The 20,042-nt window shown below is 40.1% G+C and overlaps 1 protein-coding gene across 1 annotated transcript in view; it reads right to left on the reverse strand.

Annotated features, from left to right (window-relative positions):
• Positions 1–4,724: 4,724 nt before the first annotated feature.
• The window catches only part of LOC114695946 (lysosomal Pro-X carboxypeptidase), a 52,275-nt gene continuing 36,957 nt past the window's right edge, over positions 4,725–20,042 (reverse strand). Inside the window, exons 4-9 of the mRNA XM_028873470.2 lie at positions 19,723–19,904; positions 19,199–19,356; positions 17,592–17,761; positions 10,596–10,760; positions 8,307–8,494; positions 4,725–5,751 (exon numbers count right to left, since the gene is read on the reverse strand). Of these exons, the coding sequence (XP_028729303.1) occupies positions 5,517–5,751; positions 8,307–8,494; positions 10,596–10,760; positions 17,592–17,761; positions 19,199–19,356; positions 19,723–19,904 (1,098 nt within the window). The 3' untranslated portion in view covers positions 4,725–5,516. The remainder of the gene's footprint in view (positions 5,752–8,306; positions 8,495–10,595; positions 10,761–17,591; positions 17,762–19,198; positions 19,357–19,722; positions 19,905–20,042) is intronic.

Here is a 20,042-nt window from a genome sequence, read left to right on the forward strand (position 1 = left end):
GAGAAAAGCCACATTGGGAAAACAGAGCATCTTCCATCTCCAGCTCTTGGCACAGCCATCATATGAACCCCGTGGAGAGTCTCCAATGGATGATGGGTAGCTTGGGTGAAATAAAAAATGAAAAATAAAAGAAACAGAATCTGAGCCCCAGAGTTTGACCAATTTGTGTCAAAAACTTCTTCCCTGACCTACCTAAGAACTGATTGAAATATTTTGAGACCTCCCCAGAAGAAGTCAATGGAGCAATGTAAAATACCTATCTTTGGTATGGTATGCCAACTGGATTTCACTGTCCAGAAGTGAGGCCAGGGAAACAGTTCAGAGGCTTCTCATCCCTCCTAGTCAACCACAGACTCCATCCCACATTGCCTGGTTAATCTCACTCTGTTCCAGTTGCCCCTCCTCCTGCCTGCCCTGCCCTTCCCATTGTCAGCCTGATGAAAACAAGAACCAGCCCCAGCCTTCTGGGCCTTCCTTATGTAGCCAATGGGAACTAAGGAATAGACAAGGAGAGACATCTCCGAGTTCTACCTCCTAGGCAAGCCTGCCTTCCGGTTTGGCCTCAACTGAAACACACAATACCCAACCCCACTGAAGAAACCTGCCATGTCTGACAGTTCCTGGAGCCTGAGCAAAGGACTCTGTTCCCACTTCCTGGAATTACTAGTTACATTTCCCCCCCTTTCAACTCACCACTTTCTCTAAATGCATCTCAAGACAATTGTGTCATTCTCATTTAATGATCATGTCAACTCTATCATTCATCTAAAATGCACAAGTATTCCTGGGCTGTTGTCTAGTTACACTGCTTTATAATCTTGATAGTGACATTCGCAAGTACTCAGCCTGATTTCCTCTTGAAAATTTGTGCCTGTTGTATCCTAAAAGGTCCTATCCTCAAAGGGTTAGAATCTACAATTGAGAGAGTATTCTGTGATTCTGCACCATAAAGGTGGCAACCATTCCAATCCAACCTTGCCAGTCACATTATTGAAAATAAGCTGTTAATCAGATTATTAATTCAACACTTTATTGACTTCTTCCACAAAGGTCAGTGAGGGAGATTATAACTTGTGCATGCTTTTTTCATCGCTATAAAGACAACCTACAAAAGCAACAAAGGAAAGGAGGGAGGGAGAGAGGGATGAAGGGGGAGGAAGGAATAAAGTACGGAGAAAGGGTAGGTTTGCTTTGGCTCAGTTTGAGGGTACAGCCTATCATGGTGGGGGAGTCAGGGCAGCAGAGGTAAGGCCACTGATCACATTGCCTACACAGGCAGAAAGCTGAGAGACTAGTATTTATGCTCAGCTGGCATTTTGCTTTTTATTCAGCTCCAGGACCCCAGGCCCATGGAATAGTGGCACCCACATTCAGAATGTGCCTTGCCTCTTCAGTTAAAGCTTTCTGGAAATACCTTCATGGACATACCCAGAGTTGTGTTTCCATGATGAGTCTAAATCCAATCAAGTTGACAGTGCTATTAAGCATCACAACCTCACCCCAGATGTCCATGCAGCTGATCTGAAATTGTTCCACGCCACTCCCCACACAAGCGCTTCTCTGACAATGCAATTTAATTTTGCTGTTCCTTCCTGGAATGCCTTTCTTCCTGAGTGCTCATTGCACTTCCCAGGCTACCCTGGAACCTACCTGTGGTCACCTCCTCTAAGAATTCTTTCTTAACTTGGGATGCACAATGGGCAAGTTAGACTAAGGTCACAGGGACTGAATATCTTGGTCCAACTCTTACTAGCTATGACCCTGTGCTTGAGCAGCAGCATCTGTGAAATGGGATGAAGAGTTCCTACCTGTCATGGCTGCAGACTGAATGAGGAAACTCAAGCAAAGCATCCTGTTCCACCACTCCTGGGAAACAATAAGCACTATTCTAACACTTGGCTATTATTGGTAATGACCCAAAGTATACCAATCACTTGCAATATGCATTTTTTAAGATGTATTTTATACCTCCTTACCTCCTCCTTACAAGACTGTAACCCTGTTAAATTTCAGGTATTCAAGTCTGTTTCCCAGATCTGTGCATTTTGCTCAGCATAAATGTACTCAAAAAAAAAATTGTTGTATTAAATTACACATCTAGAAAGGAGGTATATTTCTAGAAGAAGAATTTGAAATTTTAAATGAAAGAAAATGAAAACCAAAGCACACATGTCACATATGAATGCCATAGATGAACCATTATGCTTTCATGTTTATTCCCCATTTTAATTCTCAAAAGTATCTCCTGGGACAGGTTTTATCTCTAGCTTGTGAACGAGAGAGCCGATGTTTAACGGTGACCGACTCATGGAGCAATTTGACAAGTTCACATCTCTGTCACTTTTTCCCTTCTCATGCTCCCCTTCCTCACCTGCCCTAACAGGGAGTAAGTAGCTAAGTCTTTCTTCCAACTCAGGTGTGAGAATTTAAATGTCCGCAAACGCTCTGTCACCCCCTACCGAGAAGAGTGCTCTCCAAGATGCCATTTGTCATGGTAACCACAGTCCTCACTTCCAGGGAAGCCCAGGAAAAGCCCACCCTGTACCACGTGCTCTGCTGGTGGTCCTCAGAAGAGACAGGTATCTGCCGGTGGGTGCTTTGGGCATCTCCAGGCTTCCCCTGTGTATTTGTGCAGCTGAGGAGGTGAAACATAAGGCTATCAAAAGCCGCAAACAGCCCCTTCCTCTGGAGACAGACATTTACTAGAAGAAAGAAGGGTCAATAGCTTCCCAGAGCATTGTTCAGCCACATGAGAGAGGGGATTAAGCAGATACATTCAGCTATTCTAACAGATTTTCTTTAAGCCTTGAATAGGCCTCTCACACTCAGATAATCACATTAATTTTAGCATTAAAAGATTCCTTTTATAGAAGTACCTAAACCGCTTAAGCCACCCAGTGAGGGTGCATATTTTATCAAGCACCAAGACAAAAAAAAATTGTATTCTCACGTTTCCCTCATTCAGAGAGAGGGAAAGGGGAGAAGGAGGAGAGAGGAGAGAGAGAAGAGGAGAGAAGAGAGAGCAAGGTAGAAATGACTTTGCAAATGGCCATTGGCTACATAGCCAGTCCCTGGGCAATCAGAGCTGGAAGGCTGACTGAAAACTCCCTCAGTGGGAGGGCCCATAAACAAGAGCAGAAAGTAATACAGAGGCTGAGGTGGAAGGGTAAGGAGTGGGTGGAAATGGGGGCGGTGCCTTTCTGCTGCAGGAAACTCGAATTTGGAAACAAGGAAAAGTAAAACTGTTCAACATGGAATTATACAACTGCTACTTACTAGCTCTGTGGCCAGGGTTATAATCTCTTGGCTCTATAGACACCCTAAAGAAGTTCTCTAAATGTATTTATTCCAACTGAATCTAGGTAATTCAGGTAGCAAAAGATTAAAAAAGTCACTCCAATTCTATGCAATTCCCGTTTCCTATGTGTTAAAGTAGTGACATTATTAATTTTGGTTTGTTTGCTTCTATAGAGGGGTCTCATTTTGTTGTCTATTGTGGTTTTGAACTCCTAAACAAAAGCTAACTTCCTGCCTGAGCTTCTTGAGTACCGGGGGTTACAGGTGGATCTGTCACGCCTAGGATTAAGATTTAATAGGGTTTATTTTATATTCTGATTCTCTTTCAATTTTTTCAAAATTCAACTTACGAACATAAAGGGGAGTTTAATATAGGTCGAGGCTGTTGTTATATATACAAAGTGTACAGAAGTAGAACCAAATTGTACTTGCATAAAATGTTTTGCAATTTATTTCTTCAGAAATTGCTACTTTAACTTCTCCTAACAGCTAAGATAACATTAAGTGTCAAAGTATCTTAAAGCTTCCAAGTTAGTAAAAAGATTTTGTGGGAAAAAGCCTAAAATCCTAAAATAAAAGAAATAATGTTCTCCATTAAACCTTGTCTGAGCACAACCATGAGTTGAACAAGGAGGACACCAAAGTGGATGGGAAAATCCCACAAGGCCTCATCCATGCAAAGAACTACAGACAAGTAAAGAAAGCTGAGAGATGGAGAAATAGTCTTCCCCAGGGAAAAACTTATCTGTTGGTTACTCCATACAAAATGGTCAGCCCCGAAAACATTCATATATAAGTAACATTGTACAGATTGTGCAGGTTGCATTTGGGAATATACATATATGTATATATATGTATATAATAATTAATTTTTTTAAAAAAGAGGCCATGATTTTAAAAGAAAGCAAGGAGGGGGATATGGGAGGGTTTGGGGGGGGAAGGAAAAGGAGAAATGTTGTAATTGTATTATAATCTCAAAAATAAAAGAAGGAATAATAAAATAAAACCTTGTTGAAGATCTGGGAATAGTTTTTAAAAAGCAAGAAAATAATAAGAAATTAGGTGGAAGGGATCTTTCTGCATAGAAGAAACAGTCTCTCTGTGTCCCTGAAATGTGTGGATTCAACTGTATTTCCTATTCTCGAAGATCCCTTTGGAAGAAAAGTCTCAGTGTGTGAACCGCTTGAAAGTTCCAACCCGTTGGAAATGGGAAGGGTCCGCCCATCATTTATTAATGTCAAATATGCCGCCTGCATGAATTACTCTGCTTGTCGTCTGGAAGCCATACAGGAAAGTCCCCACCCCCACCCCCACCCCGCACCTGCTGCTTGGTGTCCTGCCTCTTAGGGCTCTAAAGATACCAATAACAGTAACTAGAACATAAAATTCCTTTACAAAATAAACAGAAGTACATTCTACTTTCTCAATAGCTTATTTGTCAATTTTTAGAGGATTTTTTATTAACAGAATTTGTTGTTTTAAAGTAAAAAGCAGCACAGTTCCTAAATTGACAGAATTTAGCCAGATCACCACAAAACTGACCTTAGAAACAAAGAGAAACCGAGCAGGAGAAGGCCAGATTTCTCCTGGCTGCAGCACGGTGGCAGATATCCCAGAACTAAGGAAGGCTGCCAAGGGGGAAAGAGAAAAAGAAAGGACTTCCCGAAAGCAGCCAGCCCAGGCACACTGCCTTCCCAACAGCTGGACGAGATGGGAGCAACACACAGGTAGGTCTGCCTTGTTCTTTATTGCAGTTCAAAGGCAGTCATGGAGCTCACAGGAAGCGGCCCTTTCCTGGACTGGCATCACACAGCCCACCAGCCGCAGCTGCAGCGTTTTTAATCCAGCTTCTGCTTTTCCTTTTGTGGCAGGAATGGGGGCTTACAATGGGCCAGAGAGACTTCACTCTCAAAACCGAGGAGACATCCCTGCTTGGGAGAAAAGTGGCTCTCCTTCTGGTGAAAGACAGTCAGGAACCATGCCAGTTCTGATGGCATCAGAGATGCCAGCATGGCGTTCTTCCTGGAGATGGCACAAAGGCAGTGAGGATGGAGCAGTCACCTGGGTGGGATGGCTGCACCCACCCCTGTCACGGTCTTCTGTCTCGATCTTGGCCCAACAAATACAATGACAAATGAGGGAAAGTAATTACATATAAAAAAAAAATCAAAGTGAATGGGTATGTGAGTTTAGTGAACATAAAAGAAGAAAGTAAAAAATTATTCCTTAGAAGTTTCTCGGGGCTGCCATTTGGCATTTCTGTAGAAATCTTCGATCCATGTCTTCATGTATTTAACTTCCAGTAAGCGAGATGACAGCACGGCGGAAGGATCAAAGGCAGTGTTGCCTCGAAGATCTAAATGATGGGCCGCTTGGGGGATGTAGACGGCCACCAGCGTATCTGAAATGTCTTTCTTTACTCCACCACCTGACCACGGGTCTAAGTCACCATTGCTGCAGATGAGGGGAAGAAGAAAAATTAATAGACCTTAATATTCTTTCTACCTTTTGGATCTCATGAGCATCACTCATTTGATCACACTATCACTTTCAAGGTTTCATGTATATGTACATCTTAATTTCCTCTGAGTATACCTGAGTATAGAATTTCTAAGATATGCGATACCACTTAACTTCTTCATGAACTGCCAAAAAATTTTCCAAAGTAGCTTCCCTATTTTATGCTACCATTAGCAACATAGGAGTTGGATTTTTTTTTCATTGTGGATTTAGGGTGGGATTAGAGGAGAACTTTACCACTACATGTCAGTCTTTACTGTAGTCTTGATTTTCACACACACACACACCCAACTGATAGTGGTCATCTTTTCATGTGTTGTTAGGCCACCTGTATATATATATCATTTGGGAAATTTTCTATTAAGATGATCACTTTTTTCCCCTTGTGGTCCTAATAACTCCCCTTTCCTTGCCTACACTGCCCAATCTCCATTGTGTAGACTTCACAGGTACCATGTATCCCAAGTAGCTCACAGGGTTTATAGCTAGGTATGACTGGTGATGGCTTTCATCCTCTAGTGGCTTGTATGGCACCTTCCAGCATTATGAAGGCTAGCCAGTAGGGATGAAGCTTCCAGGTCCATACAGCTTGATTTTGCCATGTTCTATTACTCAAGTATGTGGTATCTTACCATCAAGTTCTGGAGGGTAACCAAGAGCGATGGCAATAGCCTGTTAATGTTTGGGGGTCTGTGGGACCTCGCCAACAACTCCAAAATAATTAACTAATTCCTGGCACTGGGCTTTTTATTAATTATTTAGACTTTGATGTCTAACGGGGGCATTGTTGCCCAAATACAGGGAAACTCTTAATTATTGTGTGTGTGTGTGTGTGTGTGTGTGTGTGTGTGTGTGCGCGCGCGCGTGCGCGCGTGCGCGCGCGCGCTTTTATAGTAGTAAGTTTCTACATAGCTTTTTTGAAAAGTCTTTAGTGTTTTTTTTAATCTCATCCCATACTTACCTCCTCTACCCTACCCTTATGCCCTTGCGTGTGAGCATGCACATTGGTGCAATTGCATGCCTTTAGCTGTGAGTAGCAGTGAGAAGAACAATGAACCAAGTCAGCAAATACAAGTTTCATATCCTCACTACCTGCATAATTTTCATGAGAACCTCAATTCTCATGTGTACTATAGAAAAGGAAAAAAATTTACAAAAATTGAGAGGCCCAAACTAAGTCATATATGTGGCACAAACTATATATACTACATATAGCACCAAGTATAAAACACTACAAACACCAAATTGTTATAATTACTATTGTGTTATACAAGGATGAGAAACATTAATGTCACCAAGGGATAAAATAATAATAAAAATAGACGTGAAGTATTTCTCAGAAATTTAGTCAAAGCATTAATTCAATCAACATGTGTATATGAGTGTTGTGGTAAGTACATGTGTGTAACATGTGTGTGGGGGGGAGCATGAGCCTGTGTGTGCAGAGGCCAGAAGTCAATGTTAGGTGTCTTCTTCTGTACCTCTCCTTACTCTTTTGAGACAGGCTCTCTCATTGAACCTGAAGCTCCCTATTTTGGCTAGACTGGCTAACCAGAGATGTGTCCTATACCAACCCACCCACCACAACTAGGGTAATGGGCGTGCATAAAACACCATGCCCAGTTTTATGTAGTGCCGAGGATCTGAATTCAGATCCTCTCACTTGTACAGGAAATATTTTCCACATTGAACTCTCTCTCAACCCCATCAACCAATGCTTTTTAGGCAAATGTATAAAATAAATATTCAGGTATATTGACTATATCTGTATTTGAAATACGATTTTAAATTCCCTGTCCTATTATTATATACTTAGACTTTTTTTTAAAAAAAAAAAAGTAGTATTTTAATTGCAAGTTAATGTAGAATTATAGGGAAACAATTACTCTAAGTATATACTTTTGTTTGTTTGACTACAAATAAAGCAAAGAGGAAAACTCCCATGCCCAACAGAAGTCATAATACTCCTCTTTAGGACAAATGTTCACATAAACTACACAGAAGATGCATTCTCTTAAATATACAAATTTCTCCTTTTTTCATTTTCCAATTAATAAGCTCAACCCAGACAGGAAATGCTCTATATACCTGGGTAAAATCCCCAGCCTCACTTAATTACTGGCAATAGTTAATTTGCCTGGGAAATGATGTTAGTTAACCAGTTCTTCATGGGGTCCCTTCTGAATTTATACTTAAATAACTGAGAATCATCACTGGAGAAATAATCTATGAGTTTTAGAAAATACAAATCCACCCAAGAAAACCACTGTGCACTGAAAAGAATTGCCAAAGCAGGACTATAATAGCTACTATTTATCAAGTCCTCAGCTACTCACCAAATGCTTACTGACTGCCTATCTGTGTCTGGTGCTCAGTAACAAAGTGGAATGGCATCACTATTGTGTTCTATGTTACTTTATTACCTAGCATTTTCCTAGTTGTATTTTCTCAGCCATTCTGCAAGTGTCTCCATCAGCCAACAAGCTCACCTGAAAATGATGTTCGTGTGTGAACTGATGTTTTTGCCACCATACAAGGTAGTTATCCAGTGAGGCTGTGGTTTCACACCCCACTGCTGAAAGCATTCATTGGAAAATTTCTCCAAGTCCCACAGATAAGGTTCAAACATGTCATCGACACCATTGGTACAAAAAGGCATGACCATTTCTGTGCAGGACTGAAAAGGAAGGCAAGAAAGGAAACAAATGGAAAATGTGGTGAAATGAGAATAAATGATGCAAATGTGTTCAGCTACTATGTCATAGAACTAGGGTATGAACTTGCAATCAAGCCCCCACCCCCACTCCACCCCACCCCCAACTTCCCTGCCACACAACCCCTTATTTCTCATAGAAAGACATGGCTGAGAATTCACAGAAGTTAGTACAGAAGTTAGTACTGTTTTCTTCCTTCCTTCCTTCCTTCCTTCCTTCCTTCCTTCCTCCCTTCCTTCCTTCCTTCCTTCCTCCCTTTCTTTGTTTCTTCTTCAAAGAGCCTTCTTTCATGACTTTGATCATAGTTAACCCTCAGGACAACCCTGGCAGTCTTACTGTGCAGGTGACAGAATGGAGACTCAGAGTCTTTCATACAGCCACACAGTGCCTCCTTTCCAGGACTTGTCTAGGTCTATTACAGTGTTAATTTATCTGTCTTTCTCATCAGGCTGCATTTTATGGTAAAATCATAGAAATTATTTATTTTTATATATTTGAAACATAAGAGATTGTGATCAATGATCATTCATTATATATTTGCTGATGATGGAAGGAAGGAAAGAAGGAAGGAAAAAAGGAAGGAGAAGGAGGGAGAGGGTCATGCTGCAATTTCATAGTGGCCAGACATGGTTGCAAGTTAGGTAGCAAAATGAGTGGTAGTATATTATGCTGAGTTGTTAGTAGCAATGGCTTTACCAGAGGCTGTGGGAGTATACAGCAGGTGACAACTAGTATTCAACAGGTCGAACCACCGGATAAATAACTCTCTGATGGGGAGCCCCACTTGGCAAGGCCGTGGGTCACTGACTGTAAATGACCAGTTGCTCCTGTCTGTAATTTCTCTCATGTGCCACTACATTTTTTCCTTAAGAATTGCTTTGGGTATTTTTCCTACTGCCTGTGCGTTTATCTCAAGAAAATATTCCATCTTTGGGTACACATAGGTGTGGATGGTCAGGAATATGATTTCTGCTTAAGCTGTATAATTCTGATGAATAGAAATACCAGAATATTTTTCATAACTGACATAGGAAAGTAACAGTATTCTCAGTCACAAGGAAAGTCAATTTTAGACTTCAGAACAAATTCAAAGCAAACTGGCTGCCTCTGGAGAGGAATACATAGGACAAATCCCCAGGTGTTTGCTGGATTGCTGAATCAAAGTCAGACTTGAAGCAACTTTGGTAGATATTACCCTCTTCAGTAATGGACTTTCTGCACATACTCCCAACCCCAAGGTTCAGCCAACTAACTGTTATTGTTAAGTCCTAAATTTCAATGGCACTTTCTGTCTGGGAAAGAGCTACATGCACAGTCAAGTGTTACTCACTCACTGGCTGGTCATTGTGACCTCCCTAGCCTGAGAACAACTGGGTGACTTATATGTTATGAGAATGGGTCAGACCCTGAAAATGCAACATATAATTGCCCAGAATCTGGCTGTTAGAGGGTAGTGAGTATGAGAGTGAGGTGTGTGTATGTGTATGTGCTGAAAGAGAGGTGTAGCTGAATGTGAAGAAAAAGGTGAGAGAGTGAATGAGTGAGAGAGTGAATGAGTAAAGAGTGAATGAATGATGCAGTAATATATGAAGGAATGTAACAGAGTAGAGAGAAGAAATGTGTGTAGAAGAGAGATATGGAGCTATATAAAAAAAGAGATGTAACTGTATATATGGTGTGCAGAAGAGAGATGTATTATATAAAGAGAGATATATAGCTGTATGTCAAGAACATAGCTATATGGAGATGAAGAACTTTTCAGAAAGATTTTGAGATGTTTATGTGTAAAGAGAGATATATAGCTGTATGTAAAGAGATGTAGCTGTGTGGAGACAGACTTTCAGAGAGAAGATTTTTTAAGATGAAGTAAAAGAGAAAGCTACCATCAGAAAGTGAGTGCTTTCTCATTTACCCCTCAGATAGAAAAGGTTTAGCCCTTGCTGCATTCGTGGATATTTTTGCATACCCTAGTGCTGCCTGGAGGCTGGACCTCCAGTTAGCAATGGCATTCCATGCAATAGTACCAGCAAAAGGCAAAGGATTGGGGAAGTCATGCATGCTCACCTGATAGCTCCAGCCCATGGAGCCTAGTCTGCTAGTAGCTGTTTGTGAGATATTCAGGCATTTTGCTTGGCCTGAATAATTATAATATATATTCAGAGCTTGGAAAATATTCTGCAGGAGCACTGTATCAGATACATTAGAATTTTCCAAATACTGGCACACTACCTAGGAGGAAAACATGGAAGAGTCAGATATGAATAGAAAATTAGTTTAATAACAAAGAAGAACTAGTATCTCAATTTTATCATAAAACATTGATAAACATCTTAATACATCGCTTAACAATTTCTACCTCTGAAGAATAACTCCCTCTCTCAAGGAAAAAAAAAAAAACTTTAACATTTTCCACAGGGTGGCGAAATAAATCGGTCATTTGGATGGTATGCAAATGCACAGATGCAAAGTGCTCCCCATCTCTTCTAGCTCCTTCTTCACTGCCTTTGCTCCAGTGTCCAGTAAAGTCATTCTCCACCACACCACGTGCTTTCCCTCTTTCCACACATCTCTTTTCCCACTCATTAAATCTACCCATGGCTGGCCAATTCATCCTTTCTAACACCCACCGGAACTACCCCTCCTTTCTGAGGTTATCCCTGCATGTGCTTCCCAGCCTGGAAGAGCTAGACCCCTCCCCTCCCTGTGCTTCACTGCACTCTGTACCTGTTTTTATCCCAGCCTCTATAATACTGTCATGCTCGCCTCTGATTTCAGAATGTCTCCCTCAGTGCTTAGCAAAGTCTCTTAATAACTAAATCTTTGCTGAGTGAAGGACTGTATTTTCATAAGAATGCAAAATGTTTGAAAATTTCATTTGCGCACATATGTGTGCATGCATGTGGGCGTACATGTGTAAGTGTAGGTCAAAGGGCAGCCCTGGGTGTCATTCCTTTGCTGTTATCCACCTTGTTTCATTGCCTGGGACTCATCAAGCAGGACCGATTGGCTTGCCATCCAGCACAGGGGGTCACCTGTCTCCTTTTCCTCGACAATGGGATTACAAACATGGCCACCACACACTGCGTTTTTACTTTTTTTTTTTAAGACAGGGTCTCACCACATAACATCCAATATTTCATCTGTTTTTGTAGTTGTTTTTTGTTTGCATTCTCTCTCTTTTTCTGTTGTTGTGTTTATCTTTGTGGTTTTCCTTCTGTTCATTTTCAGTGCAATTGTTACTTCACTGTATTTTTACAGTTTTTGTTATTCCCTTCTTATATTTATCTACCTCTTTTCACTATTGGACAATATTTTTTTCTTTTCCTTAGTTGCTGTCTCTTTTTTGCCGCCATGCTTCCTTCTTCCCTTACTCTCTACTTTCAGTATACTCTAAATTTTACTTTTTGTTTTTGAAAAACATTCTAATTTTTAAAATTTTTGTTTCCCTCCTTATAATTACTTAATTTTGTTTTGTTTAAACTTTTTGTTATTGGAAAACCTCTTCCTGTTTTTCCCCTTTGTTCCCTTCATCCTGTTCTTGTCACGAGGCTCCTGCCCTTTTCTCTTCCCGCCATAACATTTTTCTCCACCACTTCATTTTCCATTCTTTGATTTAACTTTACTTTCCCTCTATTTTTCCCTTTCTCCATTTCTCTCCTTCATCTCACTCGTTTGTCATTTCTGCACTTACCCGAAATGATTTTTCACATTCCACCTCATTCTAAAATAGTTTTGCCATTTTCAGTCTCATGGTCATTAGGAACAAAGTGTATTTCTACATTCCTACATCTTGAATGGTTTGATGTAGCAATACGCATTCTTAACCACAGAGCCATCTCTCTTTTGCCCCCTCCCCATCTTTAGACAGCCTCTCCAAACTAAAAAGTACCAAAGAAGCCTCAGAGTTCAATTACACTACCGATTAGATGGACTTAACATAAATTTATAGAATATTCCATCTAACAAATACAGTGATTTTACCTCCCATGAAATCTTCTCTAAAAGTACCATTTTCTAGGCTTCAGACCTAGAAAATCTTAGTGAATATTAAAGATTCAAAATAATTTCTTACATATTACCAGATCATAGTGCAGTAAAACTAGAAATCAATAGCAAGAGAAACTACACAAATACATGGAGGGAGAACATTATACTTGTGGATGACTAGTAGGTATAAAAGAAATTGGAGAGGAAAGTTCTTAAAATTCTAGAATCAAATGAAAAAGAAAACTCAGCTTAACCAGAACCTTCAGGATACAACTAAGGCAGTTAGTTCTAGGTGGTCCTATTTACAAGAGCTTACGTTTTAAAATCAGAAATATCTCAAATAAATAATGTAATGGCATACCTTAAGGTATTAGAAAAAACAAAAGTATTACAAATCCAAAAGCAGCAGATAGCAAAATATAATAAAGATCAGGGCAGGAATGAATGAAATGGAGACTAAAAAAAAAAAAAAAAAAAAAAAAAAAAAACTCATAGAATCAATCAAGGGTGATTCTTAGAGAATATATATATATACCAGATTGACAGAACACCTAGCCAAACTATATATATATATATATATATATATATATATATATATATATATATATATATATATACCAGATTGACAAAACACCTAGCCAAATTGGACAAAGAAAAGAGAGAGGGTTATTAAGCTAACAAAATTGGAGGTGAAACAAGGCGGTTATTACATATGCCAGTGAAATACAGACAATCATCTGTGGTGGTTTATGTGGTAATACTTTATTTGTGCACCCCAATAAAGCTTATCTGAAGATCAGAGGAAAAAGCAAGCCACTATATTAAACATAGAAGTCAGGTAGCACACGCCTTTAATCCTAGCATATGGAGACAGAGATTCATCCGGATCTCTTTGAGTTCAAGGCTGCACTGGGAACAGAGCCAGATGTGGTGACACATGCCTTTAATCCCAGCGCTAGCTAGTTAACCATAGAAGTCTGGAGGTCTGTACAGACAGACAGGAAGTGATGTACCTGGGCGGAGAGAGGAAGTAAGAGGTCAGGGACAGAAAGGCACATAGGTGTGGGTTTATGGGAAGTAGGTCTCTCTTTGGCTGAGGGTTTCTAGTGGTAAGAACCACTAGTGGCTGTTTTTTTTTCTGCTTCCCTGATCTCTCAGTTTTTATTCCAATATCTGGCTCCAGGTTTTTTATTAATAAGACTGTTTAGCAATTCGTCTTATAGGTTTCTCTTCATTGTCACCTTAATTAGATCTAGAATCACCATGGAAACAAATCTCTGGCTAGGGATAGGAGGTGCTTCCAGAAAGGTTTCACTGAAGAAAGAAGGTCCACTCTAAATACGAGCAGCACCATCCCATAGGATGGGGTCTACACTGAATTAAAAAGGAGAATGAGAGCTTCCTGGTGAAGATGCTGTGTGACCAGCCGCTGCTGTGTCTCCATGATGGATTATATCCCCTTGAATGTTAGGCAAAATACAGCCCTCCTTACTTACATTGCTTCTTGCCAGGGATTTAGTCACAGCATTAAGAAAAGTAACTAGCACACTTCAAAAGAAGAAATCAAATGGCTCGTGCGTGTGTGTGTGTGTGTGTGTGTGTGTGTGTGTGTGTGTGTGTGTCACAAGGAAGGATGGAAAAACAAATACTGAGAGCAAGAGAAATAGTCTTCCACAGGGAAAAGCATACCAATTGGTTATCCAAAATGAAATGGTCAGCCCTGAAAACATTATGTTTATATATTTAGGAACACACACACACACAACAACAACAAGTGAAGAAAAAGAGGCCATGAATTTGAGAGAGCAAAGAGGGATATACATGGGAGAAGTTGAAAAGAGGGAAGGGAAAGAGGGAAATGATATTATAGTCTCAAAAAATAAAATATAAATAATAAAATAATAAAAAATACTGGAAATGTTAATAGTTGTTCAGTCCTGCTGAAGGCATATCAACTTTTTTTTTTTTTTTTTTTTTTTTTTTTTTGGTTTTTTGAGACAGGGTTTCTCTGTGTAGCTTTGAGCCTTTCCTGGGACTCACTTGGTAGTCCAGGCTGGCCTCGAACTCACAGAGATCCACCTGGCTCTGCCTCCCGAGTGCTGGGATTAAAGGCGTGAGCCACCACCGCCCGGTGGCATATCAACTTTTATGGAACTATTTTTGCCAGTGTTCTGTGGATTTAAAACTTTCCAACTAAGCTAAAATAAAACATGCACACTGAAGCAAAGAAAGAGATAGAAGGGACAAAGAGGAGGAAGAAAGAAGAAGAGGGTATGGAGGGAGAGAGAAAGAGAGGAGGAAAAAAAGACAAATGATCAATAAATACTTGAAAAAGTATTGAAGTCCTTAGTCATCAAGAAAATGCTAATTAAAACTGCTTTGAGATTTCATTTCGCCCCAGACAAAATGGCTGTCATCAAGAGACCAAATGACAACAAATGTTGGTGAGGATGTGGGGACAGAGGAACTCATATACTACGGGCAAGAATAGAAACTAATGTAGACACTATGGAAATCAGTAAGGAAGCTACCCAAAATAGGCCTGCAGCTCTATCACTCTTGGCTAAATATCCAAAAGATGCTAAGGCAGTATACCACAAAGATACATGTACATTCCTATTAATTGCTACCCTATTTACAATGTCTAGAAAAATGAACCTGCTTACATGCCCATCAACAGAAGAATGGTAGAGAAAACGTGGCATTTACAAATAATACGCAATTCTATTCAGGAAAAAATGAAATCATGACATTCCAGGAAACTGAATAGAACAGGGAGTCATTTTTTATTTTATATCTTATTTTATGCATATATGTATTTTGCCTGCATGTGTATCTATGCACCACATGCATGTCTGGTATAGGTGTCAGATCCCCTGAAATGGGAGTTACAGACAGTTGTGAGTTGCCATGTAGGTACTGAGAATTGAACCCAGGTCTTCCGGAAAAGCAGTCAGTGCTCTTAACTGCAGAGCCATCTCTCCAGTCCCTGGGAGTCATGTTTAGAGTAATAAACTCAGACAAATGCTGCATGTTTTCTCTCATATATGAAACACAGATGTAAAGGTGTGTGTGTGTGTGTGTGTGTGTGTGTGTGTGTGTGTATGTGTGTGTGTGTGTGTTAAAACCAAAAAAGGGATCATAAGAGGAGAGGCCGAGACCTTAACAAAGGGGAGTGGAACTAGAGAGTCAGAGAATACATATGACATGAAAGCTAAAGGTGTCTGTTTGGGAAAAGGAGAGGAACCAGCAACAGTAGGAGAACAGAGAATGGGAGAAAACAATGGAGGAGGTGGGTAATTTCAAACAAAGAACAATGACCCCTACTATACATGAAAATCTCATAATGAAACCTATTACTTTGTATGTTAATCTAAAAATTCTTTAAAAAAAAAAAAAAAAAGCCAACAATGCTCTTTAAAAGCTGAAAAAAGGCCCAGTGGTCTTTATGCATACTGCAGAAGGGTTTTCTATTTTCCTCTTCTCCTCTTCCTGCGTCCTACATACCAACTCTATAATTATTTCTCCACGGGTATGTAACTTCTGTTAACAGTGGGCAATGTAAACAAATGTGTGAAATTCAAAAGACAAATTAAAAAGTGACAATTGAGCTGACATACACACACACAAAAGATATTTAATTTACCTGTTTTTGTTGAAAACACTGGAAATGAAGTAAATAACTCCAACAGAAAATAGATGCTTCCTATTAATTACAAGGCTTTAATAACGAGGCTGTTAAATTAAAAGTACTCGGGAAGGAGACCAAGTGGCACAGGCTTGTAATCCCAGCTGCTCGGGAGGCCTGCCTGGACAACAGCGTGACTTCAAGACGAGACCATGTCTCCAAACAAGAAGTAGAAAGAGGACCAGTGATACAGCTCAGCATGTGAGAGGTTCTAGGATCAATCGCTATACTGGGGGTGGGAAGCAGAGAGTTGGTACTTCTGAAACCCAGCTCTCACATGACTAATTCTAGTTTCATTTCCAATACCTGCTTTGGAAATACCATCATTTATATCTTCAAATCTTAGCCATGAATTCAGCCAGGCTTTCATTTTCAAACTAAAAGAGACATTCTTTTTTTTTTTTTTTTTTTGGTTTTTCGAGACAGGGTTTCTCTGTGTAGCTTTGCGCCTTTCCTGGAGCTCACTTGGTAGCCCAGGCTGGCCTCAAACTCACAGAGATCCGCCTGCCTCTGCCTCCCGAGTGCTGGGATTAAAGGCGTGAGCCACCAACGCCCGGCCGCTAAAAGAGACATTCTTAACAAAGGAATATTTAGAGACAAGCATCTATAATAAATACTTTTACCATGAAAAGAACTTCAGCATTGTGAAAAATTGAAAAATGAGTGTGATATGTTTTCACACTGGAAAAAGAACATAAAATTACCATAATTTACTACTCCCAAGTATCTCCGAATCTAACATTTTACATAGTCCTCAGCAGAACTCCATGCATTTACAGGGAGTCTTGGAGAAGAAGAGTCCCTTGTTTAGGACCCCAGAGTGGTAAGCAGCAGTTCCAGGCCACTCCCTCACCACCAGCACATGAGAAGATTCCCTTACGTGGTGCTGTTTGGTTTGTGGATCATCATTTATGGTACATGTAGCATTTAGAATGCCTTTAACAGCTCACCAAATCAAAGCACAATGGCAAAATCTACCACTTATTCAGCTAAGTTAATGTATTACATGGATCTAGGCATGATACATATATCACAAAGATGGGCTATATTACATATGCAAAGTACAGCCCAGAATTTGGCACACAGTAGTTATTCCATTAGCACCAACTATTGGCCTTACTTCTTATTCTTATAATGCTGTAACTGGTGAGATTTATTTCCAGTTCTCAAATGAGAAAACTGAGGTGAGAAGACATAGCTAACATGCCTAAGGTCACATAATCAGAGAGCTATAGAACCCAGGATTCGAGCCCACAATCAATAATTTTACAAAGTCCATATGTAATTGGGATTTTTTTCCTGATGTTGAAAGTCAGAGAACGCATATCAAAAAAAGAGAAAAATATTTTATAAAAAAAAAAAAATAGAAGACTCTTTTCTGTTACCTTGATAGGCCAAGCAGGCAAGGGCTGTAAAAAGTTGGCTTCATAAGGGTAGTCCACCATGGCCAGGTTCACCCAGGTCTCAGCCATCCACTCTTTTAAATTTGGGATATCCCCAGAAGTCAAGGGACTGCATAGGTGAAGGGTTTCTGTGAGCCAATTGAGACCACTCTCTGAAGATAGAAGGACACTACAGATCAACCAATCATTTATTCTTTACTTATTTTTATAGAAAACACAAGTTTCTACATGACTTTTCCATGAATTTTTCTGACGTTCAACAAAATATTTTAGGGCAACTAGATAACCCATAGAATTTACCAAAATTAATATTATTCCCAGCTTAAGATACTATTGAAATAAATAAGAATACTAAAAAGAATGCATTAGACTATAATTAAATTAAATAAATAGATGCGCTTAATAATTAGAACAGCGTTTTCAACCTTCCTGATACTATGACCTTTTAATACAGTTCCTCAGACTGCAGTGACCCTCAACCATTAAATTATTTTGTTGCTACTTCATAACTGTAATTTTGCTACCAGTATGAGTCATAATGTAAATAACTGATGTGCAGGACATCTGATATGTGGTCACCAAAAGGGTCACGACCCACAGGTTGAGAACCATTGAATTAAGACTATTGAGCACAAGACAGCAAACAAAAAACAAATAAACAAAACCCCACATACTATGCAACTCTCATTACTAAGATGCAAGAATCAGAAAGTGGGCCTTCGGGTCAAAGTGAGATTGGCTGTGTAGGCGTGAGGAAGTGCTGAGGAGAACAGCAGGGCTTTATGAGGCGCTGGCTTTGTCTTTTCTGGATCTGGATACTACTGATACCAAGCACTTACTTTTAAAATTTTATTCATTCATATATTTTGATTGGTAGGATTCTCTATATGTATAGTGTGTGTGTGTGTGTGTGTGTGTGTGTGTGTGACTATGTGGCAGTGTTAGGCTAGAGAGATCCCTCAGTAGGTAAAGTGCCAGCTAGGCACACCTAAAGGCCTGAGTTTGACTTCCTGTAAGCCATATACAAACCCAGAAGTGGTGGTGATTGCCTGGAACCCCAGTGCAGGTCGGGAGAGGAAAGGACAAGCAGATCCCTGAAGCTCATTGGCCAGCCAGCCTGTTCTATTGACGAGCTTCAGGTTCAGTGAGAGAACTTGTCTCAAAAAGAAAGGGGAGAGGGGCCTTGAAGAAAGGCACCAAAGGCAGCCTCTCACCTCCACACACACACAACAGTGATGACATACCATACAGGCACATACAAAGCAATACACAAACATGCAAACACACACAATAGATAGCACAACAAAGACACATGATTATTTACAAAGTTTCTTTTTAAAGTGACAGTGTTAATTTTCCCCCCGGTGGGCAAGGGTCCAAGACAGGGTCTCTCTATATAGCCCTGGATGTCCTGGAACTCACTCTGTAGACCAGGCTGGCCTCAAACTCACAGAGATCTGCCTGCCTCTGCCTCCCAAGTGCTGAGAATAAAGGCTTGTGCCCCCACTACCTGGTGGCAATATGGGTTTTTAGTAAGTTAAAGGTTAAAGAAAAACAAACTGCAATTCATTCTCTTTGTGAAAGCTTACCTGTTCTTGAGAGTCGGTTAATGGCATTCCAGGATCCATGGATACTCTCAGAACAATGTCGACCACTTTTCCTAAAATCTTCAGTTACAATCTTCATAAACATACCACAGGGAGTCAAATCCTCAAACTGCCAGATAGGGGCAGAAGCTGCAAGAGCTCTGGATGATAAAGGAAGTGAGAGGAGAAAGAGAGAAATACAATCATCCACTCGTTTTTTGTTTGCTTGCTTTGTGTTTTTAAATATGTGTGTGTGCACATGAATGTGTTTGGTGTGTGTGTGTGTGTGTGTGTGTGTGTGTGTGTGTATGTGTGTGAATGTATGTCACGTGTGTACAAGTCCATGTGGAGGTTAGAGAAAAGGGCAGATCACCTGGAATTGGAATTACAGGCACCTGACATGGGTGCTAGGAACCAAACTCATAATACCATTGTTTGTGAGAGAGAAACCAAAAATGTCCATATAACTCAGCATGGAGGATGCTTTACCCAAAATTGTTAGCTGTGTCAAGCATAAATGCACTTACCCAACTACTATGTGAGGATATTTCATCCTGAACCAGGCTGCAAGCATGCCACCATAAGAGCCCCCGATGGCAATGACAGGTTGACCTTCAGCTCCGGGGATTGTTCCTTTCAAGTGTCTGATTAACTCTGCAAAATCAGCCAGAGCTTGTTCTGATGTCAGAAAATTCAAGTGTTGGGAATCCTGTATATGTGTATATTTATTTATTTTAAGAACAAAGACAAAGAGAACAGGTATAAATGTGCACATAATGGCAGCCGAGGCACAGCACAGATTCAGAAAAGTTTTCATTACTTGAAATAGATGTCCAGACAATTGAGG

This window comes from Peromyscus leucopus, chromosome 1, assembly GCF_004664715.2.
Source record: "Peromyscus leucopus breed LL Stock chromosome 1, UCI_PerLeu_2.1, whole genome shotgun sequence".
NCBI lineage: Eukaryota > Metazoa > Chordata > Mammalia > Rodentia > Cricetidae > Peromyscus > Peromyscus leucopus.